The following is a 17,809-nucleotide window of genomic DNA, read 5'->3' as shown; positions in this document are numbered from 1 at the left end:
TACTGTCATCACGACAAATATAAAATAAATCGGTTATTAGAAATGAGTTATCAAAACTATTATGTTTAAAAATGTGTTGGAAAAAATCTTCTCTCCGTTAAAGAGAACTTGGAGAAAATATATAGGAGGGCTAATAGTTCTGACTTCAGCTGTATATGAATATTATGTATTGTGAAATCAATTTATTTGTTGATTTAATAATTGACAGTATTTTAAATTTAGTAAAACCTTCAGTCTCACTTATTATGAAATTACTCTAAACTACAATATAAACTAACCATTTGGTACAAAGCACTTCTATACAGACAAGTTTTTACATTATATTTAGATTTTGGAAATTATCTGCATGTATGTACATCTGTAATAATTAGTTTACATTTATAATTCCCCTGTTGATCCAACCCTTACACCTCAACCTACTTTTAAAACCACCCATACCACCAAACCGATCCCATATCCTATTGCAATAAAAGCATATGTTGTGCAATAAAATATGAACACAATTCATAACGCTGCACTTATTTTTTGTACTTCTACTTTATTATACTTTATGCTGTATTTTTGATGTACCTAGTAGTTAAAGCTACTGAATATAAAGTGGGTGTTTTTTTTTTTTTTGTCACTTTATTTTGATGGTCCGTTTGTTGAATTAAGTTTCATTGCATCTACATGCCAACTGATTCTCAGTAGATTATAAGTTGACTGTTAGGTTGGGGTTCGGGTTAGGGTTGCTGTTAGGGTTAGTGTAAGTTGACATGTACATGCAAAGTATTTTATAGTCAGTTAAATGTCTGTTGAATGTCTGTATCAACAGATATTAAGCAGACAGTCTACTAATACTCAAATGGACCATCAAAGTAAAGTGTTACCGTTGTTTTTTTTTGTTGTTTTTTTTGTCAGTTAAAAGGGACTTACTGTAACGTGCACATACAGTATACCTGAGTTTATGTTCTAACTGAAAAATACATAGTATAAAGATGTGAAATATGCAAGTGCTACCAATATTCAAATGTTTGTACTTTGTACTTAGTTTTTAGATGTATGTAATGTACCTTTCAGTCATTACATAAACTGGCCAATAACTGGGCACGATCCTTAAATCTACTCCTGAACCCAACCGTAACCCAAGAAACCTTGCATAACCCAGTTTCTCAAGTACGTTTACAAGTGCATGTTAAGTGCACATACTGTAAAATTAAAGTTCAACTGTGATTTTACACATATAATACACATATATATGATGTGTTTTTTTATATACTAGATAATTTTGCTTTAGATAATAATGATAATTCTTATTGGTAGCGCTTTATTTTACGTTCCTGTTTCATAGAAATAATAATTTAGGTTTTATTTAGACTATTATAAGTAGTCTAATTAATTTATTTATATAGTATTTGTATATATAGTAACAGTTACACTTTGTTTTACAATATGTTCATTTAAAATGCACTTACAATAAAAAGCAATACTCCATCTTTTTAAGGAAAAGGCTCATCTTACAATGACTAGGAAAAGGCTCTTATCTTCTTTCAGGGTCACTTTCAGCTTAGCTTATTGTAATGAATTAAATTCAATTGGATTTGGGTAGGTTTAAGGACAGTATAGTTATTGCCCTGTTTATTATGTTTGCATTATCAGTCATTACATAAACTGACCATAAAATAAGCGCTGCTAATAATCATATTAGTTTTTTTAGTATTATTATTAAAACACCACATTAAATAGCATGAAATTGCTAATAAATTATTGCTTCTATCATGTTAGAAAAGAAAATGACTTAATAACAATACATGCTAGCTGAATACTATCTAATAAAAGTTTATAACATTCTCCTCCCTCATTATATTAGTTAAAGTAAAAGCTGACTAGTAGCAAAACAGTTGCAAACTTGAGTTGTGGGGGTCACGGTGGTGCAGTTGGTAGCACAATCACCTCACAGCAAGAAGGTCACTGGTTCGAGCCTCAGATGGGTCAGTTGGCATTTCAAGTATGAGAAAGCTAATTAATTTCCAGCTAAAACATCAAAATAAGTTTAATATTGGGCATCTCATTTGATTGGTTGATTAGATTTCTCTCTTACCAATTCATAACACAGTCAAATTCTTGTTATCTGTTGCAGTGTGTAAAAAAGCTGTTTTGTTTGTGTGTGTTTCTCATTTTAGACCCGCGGTTGAAGGATTACCCACTAATGGAAAGCCCATTCAGTATGACTGCTATTCTTCTCGCTTATCTTTTCTTTGTACTGTACGCCGGCCCAAAATTCATGGCCAACCGTAAACCCTTTCAGCTGAAAGAAGCCATGATCATCTACAACCTGTCCTTAGTCGGCCTGTCTGCATATATCGTATATGAGGTGAGTATCGGGAGATATCAGGTGGTGTGACTGAAACAAATGTGCCTAAACTTAAATATACATTGTCTGACTCTCCGTATTGACTCGGAGAGAGGCGTGTTGTATTTTTGAATCATTACGAAGACACTATTCTGGTTTGAATAGCTAATTAAAACCAGTTCTTGAAGATACATTCATGAGTTAATCATCTTTTCCGCTTTGACGTGTAGTTCTTGATGTCTGGTTGGGCGACGGGATACACTTGGAGATGCGACCCATGCGATTATTCCAACAGCCCTCAAGGACTCAGAGTAAGATTGGCTTTCCATTTCCTGTAATAAAACTGAATATTGCTATAGTTTGTGTGCAATTCCAGTCCAAATCTATGTATTAAAGCTGTATTTTTTTGACAGATGGCAAGAGTTGCTTGGTTATTCCTGTTTTCAAAGTTCATTGAGCTTATGGACACAGTAAGTTTGGAATACATTGCACAGACTAGTAGTTTTAAAAGGGTCATATGATGCATTTTTTGGTGTGTGTTTGTTACAAGCTCTTTGCGAATTAAGATCTCAAATTTCACATGGTTTCAAGGTATACCATTGTAAACTACTGTGTTCTAACTAATAGTAAATGTACTATTATATTATAATTACTATCCAACTAAGGTCATGTTTTTTTGAAAATTCACTGTATATCCTGTAACATTGTAATTAGCTTATCATCAAAGACAGCAATTTGAATGCATGTATATAAAGCTGGTATATAAATACTGTATGTGAATATGTGAATTGTTAACAATGTAAATTTTCTTTTGCGTCAATCAGTTAAATCCACTTCTGCTTTTTATGCAAAACCCTCTAAATCCCCTTATTGGGACAAGACCTTGTAATTAGTTTAAAATCATCAAAGATTAGAGATTATTATAGATTATTTTACCAAACATAAAACAAATACAAACCACCTGAAATTAAAAATATAATAATCTGTCAAGTAAGTGGCAGTTCATTCCATTGTGGTAACCCTTGATAAACCAGGGACTAAGCAGAAGGAAAATTAATGAATAAATGAAACCTGTCAAGTGCATTAATCAATAACATTAAAAATCACATTAATTAAATCTTAACAATCTGTTGTCATTTCGGATGTTGGGATTTGGATTTAATGCTAGTAGAGCAATGTAAACCGTTTCAAACAATGTTGTGTAAAAACATAGTGAAACATCAATATCTGTGCATTGTCCATTAATAAAAAAAAATGATTGAAGTAATATAAATAATGTATGTGTATATTTATTATGTGTATATATAAATGGACACATACAGTTATATACATTATATGTAAACATGAATATATATCTATACAAAATTATGTAAACGCAAACTTTTATTTTGCATGCATTTAGTCCAGATTAATCATTAAACCACACTAAACCTCCACGGCGACTGAAGCTCTGCACAAGACTTTTGGCCAGCGGAGAAATTAAAATGGTCGTGTCCAACTGAGTCTGGTTCTCTCAAGGTTTTTTTTCTTCACTCCCATCAGTTTTTTCCCTCTCCGCTGTCGCCACTGCCTCGCATGGTTCAGGATTGGTAGAGCTACGCATCGATGAATTTGCTCTTCAGTGTTTGAACTCTCAGTAATGATTAAATCACACTGAACTGAGCTAAACTGAACTGAACTTAAATACTAAAACCTGAACCACACTGTTCCAGTTACTATGACCATTTATGTGAAGCTGCTTTGACACAATCTACATTGTAAAAGCGCTTTACAAATAAAGCTGAATTGAATTGAATTGAAATAATGCATTGCATTACATTAAATAAACAAAATCTATTATTTTTTTAAATGGATGTCATATGAGCCCTTTAAAGGGCCATGACACCCCCCACTTTCGGTTAAAGTCTACTTCAAGATTTTTTCAAAAGATGCATGATTAATGGGCGTGGAGCTCTGCGAGCATCGGGTAGGGGTGGGCGTGGCCAGCAGGGGAGAATGTGAGCGAACAAAGCTAGCTCACAAAATGAGACAAACCGTGAGGAGATGCATGAGTTTATAGTTTACAAAATTAAAATGCAAAGAAATGAACAGTGATTTAATGCCCTGCTACATTTGTTATTCGTAATTTCATATACACATAACCACAATTTATATCATTGTAAAGATAAGTGTGTTCATGTAAACCCTATAAATGAGGACTTCTCCCTCAATCCCCGTATCCAGCAGACTCAATGCAGCAGGTCTCCTGACCCGTCTATTTTAACCATTAGCCCTGCTGGTAATCTGGAGGATTTAGGCAAACACAGCAGCACAGTGATGTGTCTAAATGTAAACGAACATTCTCTAATTCTCGTGTTGCTCTCCCGACAAAAATGCTAGCAGCACACACAGCTTTGCTGTATGATCGGCCCTGACAAGATCGCGGGGGAAAACATGCAACAAACCCCGTGGATCATGGAAACAAACGCATGTGAGCCTTCATGAACGGCTAAATACTGTGTGCCCGTGCCGTGGGTCCGTGACGTGTCTCACAGCTCGGGCTTGACTCTGGCAGGTCTCATGAATAATTAAGCAGCCGGCTCTTCTCATAGGATAAAAAACTCCGCTATGAATAATAATGAGAAACCGACGCGTCATCATTGCACTTGCAGTACTGCGCTACGTCGCCGATTTTGATCCCGCCCCAAAAATCATTTTAAACCCGGAAGCTAAAATTTGCTGACAAAAGCTCAAAATTATCCAGTTTTCCCCACAATTAAAGCTGACAGGTACTAACATTGTCTTAACTGATGCTCAACACACACAAATCTGTTAATTAAAAAAAAAGTTCTCCAGGGTGTCCTGAACCTTTAAAGAGCAGGTTGGTTCTTGTTGTTTTTCTTCAGGTGTTTTTTGTGTTGCGCAAGAAACACAGTCAGATCACGTTCCTGCACATCTTCCATCATTCCTTCATGCCCTGGACATGGTGGTGGGGCGTGAGTATTGTGCCAGGTGAGTCAATCTGCTTTCCAATCTGGGTCAGTCAGTAGAAATTTACATAAACAGCACATCATGTCAGCGACGTGTCCTGCCAATGGACCCTGGCAAACTTCTGAAACATGGGTTTTGCTCATCACCCAGCCAAGAATTTTTGCATGAGCTAAAGCATATTGTATACAAAGCTTTTGGTGTGGATGATCATCATAGACTGATTGTTGTTAAACTGCCTACAGCATAATACATGTGACTTGCAGGGTCCGTTTACACAACAACGATTTACTTAAAGGGGAAATGTTTTTCCTTTTGCATACATTAAATTACATTAGTGAAATAGTTCCATGAATCTGTGTAAACTGTCTAGAGATGCTGTATTATGCATGCCAGGTCAATAGTTGGTGGTGTTACTTTGTCACGCTACATGCTTGCTTACTTGTATAGTACTTTTCAAAATACTTATCATTACAAAGCAGCTTCACAAAAGGTAAACATCATTATTTATTCAAAATTAGAAAGGTTTATGAGTTGTCTAAAGGGTTGTCAGTATATAAACATAGGTTACCTGTAGTTGTACAGTGTATATCCAAAAGAACTAATCTAATATTTACGTGTAGTAATAATAGTACATGTTCAGTGAAATGTATTAAGTGTTTGTTGCCCTTGGAGATCTTAGATGGTTGGCATCATCTCTTCAAGTCCTTGTAGGGTTGGCATCACCTCTTTACAAGTCTTGGACTTGATCGAGTGGCACTCCACAATCTAGAGGCCTCAGAATGGGTATCCCATGGTGGAGATGGGGAATTAAGAAAAGAATTAGCGTAGCTGCTGTTCATAATTTATTTGCACAAGAGATAATAATGTAATGTGAAAGATTTGACAAGTTGATTAAAACTGTATCCTCCAGTTATGTGATACTAAAACGATTAGTTTTTCAGCTGAGAGAGTTTGTCTGAGCCTCTGCTATTATCAGACACTATTTAGAGTTTTTAGAGCCATATATGAAAGCTGTGGACTTTGCTGTTCTGGGTACTTTTTTTGGGTAAGATTTGAGATTTTTGAGAGCAGGTTGGATTGTGGCTAGGCAGAAGTTTGGTTGGATAAAGAGCTAGACTATTTAGAGCCTTCTAGGTAAGAAGCAATATTTTATAATCAATACAGAACTTAACAGGCAGCCAGTGTAGGGAGGATAAAACTGAGGTGATATGATCTATTTTTTCTTGACCTGGTAAGAACTCTGGCAGCTGCATTTAATAAACTAAAGTTTATTAATAGATGATGCATTACAACCAGGGAAAAGAGTATTACAGTAATCCAGCCTTGAGGTCATAAAAGCATGAACAAGCTTTTCTGCATCTGAGAGAGAATAGAGAGAAGTCCTTAAGGGATAAAAATTAACGTTTTTGGGTGTCCTTTTATGCTATGGTGGGGTGGATGTCAGCATGATTAGTAACTATGTGCACAGTGATTGGCTCACTAGGGAGGCGACTCTGTCAGAAATGAATTCCTGGGAACTTAAACATTTAAAGCAAGTATTGTACATTTTAAGACTTAAAGATTTTCCTCCAGTGTTAAATGTATTTCTTAGACAATAATTAAGCAAATAAACTATTTAAAGTGTTATGTATTTAGAACATAAATATATATAAAAAAAAATGTTTTTGCCCATTTTTGTGTATTTTGAAATGCATGTAAAAATATATTTTTACCATATTGCTAAGACTTGAGTCAAGATTAAGGTGACCACTTGTTAAAAGTTCATTGTAGTCGAGTGTTTTTTTACAATGTTTTCTTTCCATAGCAGATTGCCAGCAACAGTTATTTTAGGATCGTTTTCAGTTGTCTTCAATATTGCTAATATTTTACTCATTTATGAGAGTTTTATTAAGTCACTAAATTAAGTCCCCAACCATTTTTCCCAAAATAACATTTTGTAGGTCACACTAGTAGTATTATAAATGTAATGTTTTAAAAAAACACTAAAAGCTTTGCATTTTCCGGCTCCTAAAAGACGTTGTTGTGTAAGTAAACTCCTAAAGCACCAGAATCGAAATCTAAAGGCTTTTTTTTTCGTTTTCTTCTATGTTCTCCTGCAGGTGGAATGGGCTCCTTCCACGCCATGGTCAACTCTTGTGTTCATGTGATCATGTACTTTTACTACGGTCTTTCTGCTGCCGGTCCTCGCTTCCAGAAGTTCCTATGGTGGAAGAAGTACATGACTGCAATTCAGCTGGTATGTTAATTTGATTTGTTGAGGAGTATAAAACTCTTCCACAGTATTATTAAACAAGGACCATTTACCCAAAATCTACTAATTGTGCTCATGTAAACCCATGTTTTTGTTACGCAAGACATCATAAGTTGAATTTGGATTGACCAAATAATTGGATACCAAAAACCCACATTTTTTTCCCAAGAACTTAATAGAACATTTACCAAGTTATTAGAAACAAACAAACAAACATTTAAGTAATTATTCACTCATAATCCATTCAAATTGAGTTGTTGACACAAAATACACTACAGCCAAATTCTTGGCCGGTGAGTTGGACTGTGAGACTTTACTGAATAAAAGGATGATTATTTCACTGTAAAAATTGTTTAGCTAACCTTACCTTTGAAAATCTGTGTAATTCTAAACAATTAAGTTAAATAATCTGAACAGTTCTAAGATACAACAGAAATACTTACATTTTTATTGCAAGTAATCCACATACAGTGTTTTTATGCACATTTTAGGATGTAAGGTACTATCTTAAATAATACTTCAAAGCGATTAGTTAACTGTGTTTAAAAAAAAGTGAGTAAAATCATATAATTGCACAAATTTAAGTCAACAACAGTTTCAAGTTACAGTGGGTTTACTGACATAAAGTTATAAGGCAATTGGTTTAATCGCTTTAAATAACTAATCGCTTTTACGCTAGCTTTGTTTCCATCCAAAAATGTGAATTAACTTAATTCACGAAACTAAATTATCGCATAAAATATGTGCGAATAAAGCAGCGCTTCCATCCAGTGAGTAAAAGCGAACAAAGTTGTCACTTTCTGATCAACTGGCGCCACATATCAACAGTAAAAACGGAATTTGCTGCGGTACGAGAAGCTGTGTCATTTTTTTTCTTCATTTAATAAATGACTCAGAAGACAATCCTTAAATGGAGTGAACGCGCGGTGGCATTTGAAGGTGTCAGATGCACTTGACTTTGGAGGTCATTAATAATATAATAAAACTGATAGTGAAATGGTTAATGCGTTTTAGAATGGCCAAAACAACATTTCAGATGTTTTACAATGTGCTCAGACTGGTGATTTTGTCCATTCACACATATTTATCATCACACGATCTCTTAAAACAAAATCACTTGACCTTTTTAATGCACTTACTGGAATTTGTTCAGTAAAAGTGTTTCCATCGCAGTCTATGCGCATCTTTTCTAATCGAATAAAAAGTTTATCCTACTCTGTTATGCCATGTTTTTTATGCTCATTTTCCAAATTTATGTGCATCTTGGCGTTTCTATCAGCCGTTTTTTTTTTTCCGCATATCTAAAATGTGCATATAAATAGGTGGATGGAAAGGTATTGACTCTATTGCTTTTAGTGTTTAGTTGATTCAATTCACAACCCTTTGGAAGGGAATTAAATCAGTGAAGTCCTTGATCTGGATAGTTCACACAAAAAAAAAATAATTATTGTCGTGTTACTAATTGTCATGTTGCTCAAATTTTAACTTCCAGTTATTTTCAATCAGTTCGGATATTTTAATGACATTAGAAGCTTCTGTCCTTCAACTGAACATCCTAAAATAATAGTAAAGGCGTCATAAAATTAATCAATGTGAATTAAACATGCAGAAAAAACAATAATATTTGTTCTTAGAAAAAGAATGCGGTTGATGTACAAAAATACCTTGAAAATATTTGTTTCGATGTGTTATGGCTGTTTTGTTTGTTTTTTAAAGACATGTGAGTAAATTCTGAAAGTATGTTGTTTTTTGTTTTGTTTTTTTGGGTAGAAGTTTCACACACACAATCTTATCATGTTTTGAAGGCAGTCTCTTCTGCTCACCAAGGCTGCATGTGTTTGATTAAAAATACAATAATAATCGTGATGTAGTAAAATGGTATTAAATATATACAGGGTTCTCACACTTCTTGAACGTACTTGAATGTCAGACACATGGATTCAATGCCTGAAAATTACTTACATTTGATTTCAAGCACTTCCTAGGAAATGTTTGATTTTAATTAAGTAAGGAGTTTCATGGTGCTTCACATGTTGGGCCAACTGAGAAAGGTGCTTGGTTTGAAACTAATAGTGCTTTTAAATAGTATATCTGCTGTTCGTGAAAGAGTGAAAACCCTGTATACGGGTTAAACTGTTGTCTATTCCTGTGATTTCCAGCAGTCATTATTAAGAGTTGCATGATCCCTCAGAAATGTATTGCTTTGATTTATTGATTATTTAGCTTTTAAATAATACTTTTATTCATTCACGACATATTAAATTGTTCGAATATGACTAAAGGCATAATTGTTTGCATCAAATCAACAGATTAGCATGTTTCTTGAAGGACCATTTGACCTTGATGGCTGGAATAATGATGCTGAAAGTAGTTCCAAACATTCGAGTTTTCTGTTGAGCATGAGATACTTTTGAAGAAAATCTGTGATTTAAAGTGACTTTAAAAATACAACCGGTTATAGGATTCCATGATTTTTCAACATCTTCAGTGTTCAACAGAAGATAGAAACTAATAAAGGTTTAAAACTAGTAAAGGATGACCCAGTACTTTTGAGTGAACTATTCCTTTAAAGCAGGGGTGTCAAACTCAATTCCTGGAGGGCCGAAGCCCTGCACAGTTTAGTTCCAACCCTGCTCCAACACACTTACCTGTAGGTTTCAAACAAGCCTGAAGGACTCAATTAGTTTGATCGGGTGTGTTTAATTAGGGTTGGAACTAAACTGTGCAGAGCTGCGGCCCTTTTGGAACTGAGTTTGACACCTGTGCATTAAAGGGACATGAACCCGCAGTTTTTCTAGTTTAAAAAAAGTGGGTGATTCCAGCCACCCATTATTTTTCCACCCTTCCCTTTATTTAGGTGGCAGTTAAGTGTTGAAAGAGGGAAGTATTTGCATGAAAAGTGGAGTTTCATTATGTGCACATGCTAGTTTTCAAAAAGGCAATAGAGACCCAAGGGAGATAGAAAGTGATTCATAGAGCAGCACTTACAGCGCATCTGAGAGCTGTGTGGGAAAGTTTTCAGTCCATAATATTGTAGTGATATTACTGTGAACTTAGTAACTGAATCATTTTGACTTTTGTATGTCTTTAAAAAGTGCTGAGGATACTAACTTTGCCATCTGAATAAACAAAAACAAAGAATATTGATTAAACACTAAATCCATAACACCAACTGGAACTGCGTCTTTTTTTTCTTTTTTTTTTTTAAAGGAGATGAGTGGCAAATCTGTATTCCACCATTTCCAGATTCAAAAAGCTCTTGGGTAAAAACTGTTCTTTACAAACATACTTTTATCCTGTGTTAGCAGAGCTCACGTGTCCACACGTGAGCAATGCTCTCATCGTGGGGAAATAGAAACAAAACCTTCGTTGCGGCACATTTATGAATTCAACACTTACGACCCAAAGCTCTGAACAATTCTTCTTCTACTACTTGTTTTAATTTTAGTTGGCAACACAAGGTGGCATCTCTCTGAGCACTGTAATAGGTAAAAAGAGTCTTTGAAGACATATCATGCATATTAATGAAGTTGCATCTTGTTCACAATAGAGCGCTCTGATTAGTTTGTACCAAGTCTTTCTCATGAATTAATGCTGAAAACTTGATGACGTCACTTTGTACCAGCTGGTACAGACAGCCATTCTCCATGCTGGAATTCAAAACTTCATTTTAAGCCGGAAGAACGAATTTGCTCAAAACAACGGAAAAACAACCAATTTCCACTTGTTAGTGAAATATGTTTCCTAATACAGTTTTTAGTATTGTGGGACACGTATATGACTGTCAACATCTCAATAAAAAAATAGTTTTGTTGATTCGTTACCCTAAATATCAAAGTCCTAAACATTCAACTGGTAAAATAATCTTTTTGTGTGGTTTTCACAGGCATTGGCACTATATGAACTTTCCATAAATCAACATTCAAATTCTTTCTTACTCTTTCTCCACAGACTCAGTTTGTGTTGGTGTCTCTACACGTGTCTCAGTGGTACTTCATGGAGAGCTGCGACTTCCAGGTTCCTGTGATCATCCACCTCATCTGGCTCTACGGAACCTTCTTCTTCGTGCTGTTCTCCAACTTCTGGTACCAGGCATACATTAAGGGTAAGAGGCTTCCGAAAAACACCCAAGAGACCACCAAGACCAACGGATCCACCATCGTCACCAACGGCTCCTCAGGGGTTTCAAACGGCCACGCCATCCATGAAAACGGCCTGAGCAATGGAAAGAAACACCACGAGAACGGAAACGCTCTCAACGGCAAGATGAAGAAAGCCTGAGAGCTCAGGAAGAGAAGACCCAAAACGGATGACCAGGAAAACCTGCACTAAGCACTATATGGAGTCCAAAGAGTGTTTTGGGACACTTCTTTTTTTTTTTTTGCAAATCTTCGTTTTGTTGTTTTATAATAAGTACACGAGGATATGAAGTCCTGTTTGTATATTTTTTGTCGTCATAAATTAATCGAAAGAATAATTATTGAGCATAATGTATGAAGAGGAAAAGAGTACTGACCGGATGCATTCCTCCGCTGATGTTGCTCGACGTTCATCTAAACAGATTGAATTTAAAGATGGGCACGAACACACACGCATGTATATATGCGTGTCTTTCATTCTCCCCCTATAGCAGACACTGTACAGCCAACATCAGTAAACTTGAATTACACATGTAAATAGTTTTACCTTACAAACTAACGCGATTGATAGAGGAAAAAAAAGTCACTCGAATAAAATGCAAAAAAATAAATCCCGTTTTAAAATACAGTTATCTGTTTATTCCATGTAAGATGCTGTTTGATGGCACATTGTAGTTCCCTTCTTCAATAAAATCAATGACCTACAATTCGGTCTGACATTTCAACACGTTCTTTTGGCATCTCTCCGATGTAAACGGCTGAATTATTAAAATACTTTTTGAATAACACGGTCGTCTACCAGAATGCAGTGGTGTCTGCTCTGATTATTTCTCATGTTTTAGGCTTCAGTCAAGAAATCTGCAGCTGGTGCATGCCGCGCTTCTCCTTCACAATCTGCAACAGTCCTCAAGAATGTGCAGCATGTTGGATGTAAACAAAAAGTCCATTCAGTTCCTGAAATGCAACAGAGGAAGACCAGATGAGCAAGCATCCTACGCCGTGTGTGTGTGTGAGGGAGGAAACGAGGACAAACCAAGTTCACAGAGGTCGCGTAGGAGCAAATGACTTCAAGCTCACAGTGCACGAGAGTTTGTGCGTATAATTCACACTCCTGTTTATTCAAGCGTCGCCTTTGTTTTGCTGAATTCCTGGTGCCTTTTTTTTCCAGCAGGTGTGCATTAATGTAGGGCAGAGGTCAGGACAAGCTGGGAGAACAGGGCGTTATGGGATTTGTACAGTGACTCGGGAGAAATCAGCGTTGTGCCTATTTCAGCTAGTACAACAGAGATTGCTATGGCTACAATGAGTTCTAAATGTGGAAGACTGAAAATTCAGGAACAGAATCCGAGTCTCTTTCCAATATTAGCGCATGCTAATCATCACACTTTGGTCCTCGTTTATCAGTAATGTCCAGAAGTCTGGCCTTAAAGGGTTAGTTCACCTAAAAAATCGAAATTGTGTTATTAACTACTCTCTTTTGTGTCGTTTCAAATCTTCAGAACATGAATGAAAATATTTTAGGTGAAATCTGAGAACTCGCTCAGGTGTTCCCGACTTGTTCAGAGTCCAGAAAGGTACCTAAAAACACCCTAAAACAATCATATGCCTTTAGTGGTTCAATCAGATTATCATCAAGCTACAAGAATACATTTGTGTGCGTATAAAACAAAAATAATGACTTTATAGATCAGTGTCAGTATATTGTGCACTGATGTATACCCTGGATGCCTGTGTTTGACTTCCTTTGCATGAAACCAAACACAAGTGCATCTGATAAGCAGCATGACAGGTCAACATGCACCCTATACTGACACTGAGGAGAAGAAACTGCCCAGCAACCTTTTTTTTTTTTTTCTAAAAGATGTCTAATAGATGTCAAAATAAAGTCAGCTTGGCTAAAACAACCCTAAATTTAGGCTGTCGGTGAAAATCAAATTATATGCCAAAATTACACCAGTCATCAAATAAACAGAAATGAATGACTACACATATAAAGTCTGTCTATTTGATGACTAGTCTAATTTTGGGCTAGTCTTAGATGGCTATTAGATTTTCACTGACAGGCCAAGATTAGACTTGTTTTAGCCAAGCTGTCCGCATTTAAATGTCTATTAACCAAAATTGTTCACTGGATGTTGAAGTCCTCAAGTGTGCACCGATGTATTCTTGTAGCTTAATAACATTTCAAGAGTTCACACTTAGCTGATAATCAATAAAGCGTATTTGGCATGCTGTCCCGGGAGAGAGCCCTGAGCTCGTAATATCCTCGAGCCCGGGGCTCCCTCCCGTTAGAAGGGCGAGAGGGGAATTCGAGGTCAGGTAGGTCTCGAGAACTCCCCTGCTTGTCCCCGTGAGAAGTGTAAACTCAGGTTGTATTGGGTGATAATTTGTTTTAGTCGATTGCTATGGTTTATGTTTTTGGAAGGTGGGAGGAAACCGGGGAACCCGGGGAAAACCCACGCGAACACGGGGAGAACATGCAAACTCCACACAGAAACACCAACCAGCCCGATGGGTTGGACTAGCGGTGTTCTTGCTGTGAGGCAACAGTGCTAGCCACTGGGCCACCGTGTCGCCCGATCAGAAAAAGTGGGAGGATGTAGGGGTGGAAGGGGGGGAGCTTCAAGACAAAGATAACTGGAGTGGAAAACTCAGGTTATTTATAATGCTTCCGTAATCATCTAATAGGGCTGATTACGGAGCTAACAAGGAGCCAGCCGTGTTGATTATAAGCACGTGATCCTCTCGAAATTAGTTTATGAATAAACCACACTTCGATTGAACCACTATTGGTCTGTTTCGAAGATGATTTATGGTGTTTTTCTGGATCTTGAATGAGTCGGGAAAACTTAATTTGTGTTTTGAACACAAATGAAGGTCTTTGGGGGTTTGGAACGACATGAGGTTGAGTAATTAATAACAGCATTTTCACTATAGAGTGAACCAACCTTTACATTTTCTAAATCTTTCTCTGACCAACCCGAGGTCTCTAGAAGAAGTGCAGACTGTAAACTACAGACTGCTACTTTGATTTGTCACAGACGATCCAGTGGTGATAACTAGAGGTCTACTGATAACAGTTTTGCTGATGTGAATAACTTCACTTTAAAATGCATTAGTTTTAAAAGTAACAGGTTAACTCCCTTTTTAAAAAGCGATTAGTTTACTACAATACCTGACAAAAGTCTTGTCATCCATCCCAGTTGTAAGAGAAACAATTAATAACTTGACTTCTAGTTGATTGTTTCGAAAAGTGACAAAAGGTTGATTTTTTTTATTTATTTATAAGACCCAATAATAAGGTCTATTCATAGACCCAAGATTCTCACCGTAATCAATCAAGTTTGGTTTAGGAAAATCATGGTTTAGGGTTACATTCAGTATGGGGGCATGTGAAAGCTCTGCAAAGTGGATGGCAACATCAACAACCTGAGGTATCAAGACATTTGTGCTTCCCATTACATTACAAACCACAGGAGAGGGCAAATTGTTCAACCTGAAAGCAATGAAGGTCAATATGCTTCAGGACTGGCCAGCTCAGTCACCAGACATGAAAATTATTTAGCATTTCTGGTGTAAGATAGAGGTATTGAAGATTAAATTAAAGGATCTTGATGAACTCCTGCAAGAACATTTTCTTTGTCATTCCAGATGACTTTATTAATAATGTATTTGAGTCACTGCAGAGATGTATGGATGTAGTCATCCAAGCACATGGGAGTCAAACACAACATTAATTCTTTTTCCACTGCACCATGATTTGATATTCTATACTGTTCGTTATTTCTGTTAAGTGACAAGACTTTTGTTTAATCAAAAGCCAGACCTTTCTGTCCTAATTAAATAATTAAAAATCAAGGCTTGATAATATTTTATTTAGGTAAAATATGCCTAAATAGGCCTTTGGTTTTCATATAAGCCACTTCTGATACCAAATGATCAACTAAAAATCCAGTTATTATTTGTTGTTCTAAAACTTGGATAGGCGACAAGACTTTTGTCAGGTAAAAGTGAGTAAACTCATTAAGCTTTCAATAAATGATTAATAGGCACAAATATAAACATTTAGTCAACTTAACAGTTCCAAGTAACAATGGGTTTTGGCTACTCCAACAATGCAAAAAATGCTTTTCTTGCTGAGATTTTTTGTCTTTTTTCTAGTCTAAATATCTAAAATTTCTTATATCAAGAAGCATTTTTTAGACAAGCAAAACATATTGCCTTGTTTTGAGAAATATTATGCCAATATTAAGTCAATTTTTCCTTAAAACAAGCAAAATAATCTGCCAATGGGGTAAGCAAATTAATCTTGTTTTTTCTTTTGACGTAAGATTATTTTGCTTACTCCATTGGCAGATTATTTTGCTTGTTTTAAGGAAAAATTGACTTAATATTGGCATAATATTTCTCAAAACAAGGCAATATGTTTTGCTTGTTTAGAAAATTCTTCTTGATTTAGGAACTTTTAGATATTTGGACTAGAAACAAGACAAAAAATCTAAGTAAGAAAAGCATTTTTTGCAGTGAAGTTAAGTCAACTTAAGGGCTTTACTTACTTTTTAGTATACTTAATCAATTTTAAACTACAGTAATTGAAGTTTCAAGAGTTCACATTTATCTGATGAGTGATTATAAAGCAAGTTGGGCATGCTGTCCCGGGAGGGAACCCTGAGCTCATAAGATCCTCCAGCTCAGGGCCCCCTCCAGTTTGCAAGGCAAGAGGGGAGTTTGAGCTCAGTTAGATCTCGATAACTCCCCTGCTGTTTGTAGCTAATGAGCAAGTAGGGATTGTTATGAAGAGATAACTGGTTAATAGGAGCTCGTCTATAGTGGTGATTTGTATTAGTCAATTCACTTAATTTGCATGTTTTTGAATGGTGGGTGGAAACCGGGGGAATCCTACACAAGCACGTGGAGAACATGTAAACTCTGCACAGAAACATCAGCTGGCTCGGTAAGGACTAGAAACAGTGACATTCTTGCTGTGGGGTGACAGTGCTAATCAATGAGCTGCCGTGCTGCACATCTAGGAAAGGAGAGGAGGGGAGAAAGGGGGGGATTTTTCAAAACAAAGATGATTGTGGTCTGGACCTTCGGTTATTTATGGAAACTTTGGAATTTTCTGATTGGTGAATCATGAATTGGCCAATGTGGGATCAGCCCTGATCAATCATAATCATGTGATCCTCTCGAACTTAGTTTATAAATAAACTTCATTAAGTGCTTAAAGGGATTGTTCACCCAAAAATGAAAGTTCACTCATAATTTACTCATCATCTTGCTCAAGTGATTAAAGAGTTTAAAGCTTGTCTCTTCTGTAGTTTCATTTCATTTACATTTAGTCATTCAGCAGACGCTTTTATCCAAAGTGACTTACAAATGAATTCCATTCCATTGTAATAATCAACTTTGCTGCCGTACTATAGCTGCAGCAGGCACAAATATATAATGCAGCGTCAGAAAAAAGTTCTGAATCATCTCCCACAAAAGTCTCCATGGTGGTCACATTGGTTAAATTAACGAAAATTAGCTGATTTTTCAGGTGCTGTATAATATTGTGCCTGCAAAGTACAGCAAAGTTCCTTGATTATTACGCAGGAGTTGGTATAGTTCAGGGGTCACCAATCTCATTCCTGGAGGTCCGGTGCCCTGCAGGGTTTAGCTCCAACTTGCCTCAACACACCTGCCTGGGTGTTTCAAGTATACCTAGTTAGATCTTGATTAGCTTGTTCAGGTGTGTTTGATTAGAGTTGGAGCTAAAATCTGCAGGACACCGGACCTCCAGGAACAAGTTTGGTGATCCCTGCTATTGTTCATAGCCATACCAGCTTACAAAATATCAACTTTTCATTTTCCGTCAGTCTTAGTACACAATGTTCTACAGAAAAGTCAAGCTTTAAACAGGAAAATTATCAAAACTATTCAATAGTATCTAGATGCAGCCTTTATGATGCAAGCTGAGATTCCATTACTCAGCGATGCAATGTCAGACACAATGCACCCAATGGAGTGAGGGACGTCACTGTGACGAATAGGGTAGGGGGTGAGGTTAGGCGAGCGCATTAAAAAGCATTGAATGCAGCTCAGATTGCACTGCACCAGGTCTGCATCCAGACC

General features: G+C 36.4%; 1 protein-coding gene across 9 annotated transcripts in view; it reads left to right on the top strand.

Moving 5' to 3' along the window:
• The window catches only part of elovl1b (ELOVL fatty acid elongase 1b), a 57,024-nt gene extending 44,544 nt beyond the window's left edge, over positions 1 to 12,480 (top strand). For 4 of the 9 annotated variants that reach the window (XM_087272129.1, XM_087272130.1, XM_087272131.1 and 1 more), the window contains 6 exons: positions 2,163 to 2,353; positions 2,563 to 2,643; positions 2,746 to 2,802; positions 5,218 to 5,323; positions 7,402 to 7,538; positions 11,505 to 12,480. In XM_087272129.1, coding sequence (XP_087128255.1) covers positions 2,163 to 2,353; positions 2,563 to 2,643; positions 2,746 to 2,802; positions 5,218 to 5,323; positions 7,402 to 7,538; positions 11,505 to 11,834 — 902 coding nt within the window. In that variant the 3' untranslated portion in view covers positions 11,835 to 12,480. 9 annotated transcript variants of the gene reach the window in all.
• Positions 12,481 to 17,809: the final 5,329 nt, after the last annotated feature.

Source organism: Danio rerio, chromosome 11 (assembly GCF_052040795.2).
Source record: "Danio rerio strain M-AB ecotype USA chromosome 11, GRCz13ab, whole genome shotgun sequence".
Taxonomy (NCBI): domain Eukaryota; kingdom Metazoa; phylum Chordata; class Actinopteri; order Cypriniformes; family Danionidae; genus Danio; species Danio rerio.
The sequence above is the reverse complement of the archived record's forward strand: the minus strand, read 5'-3'. Positions and strand labels throughout refer to the sequence as shown.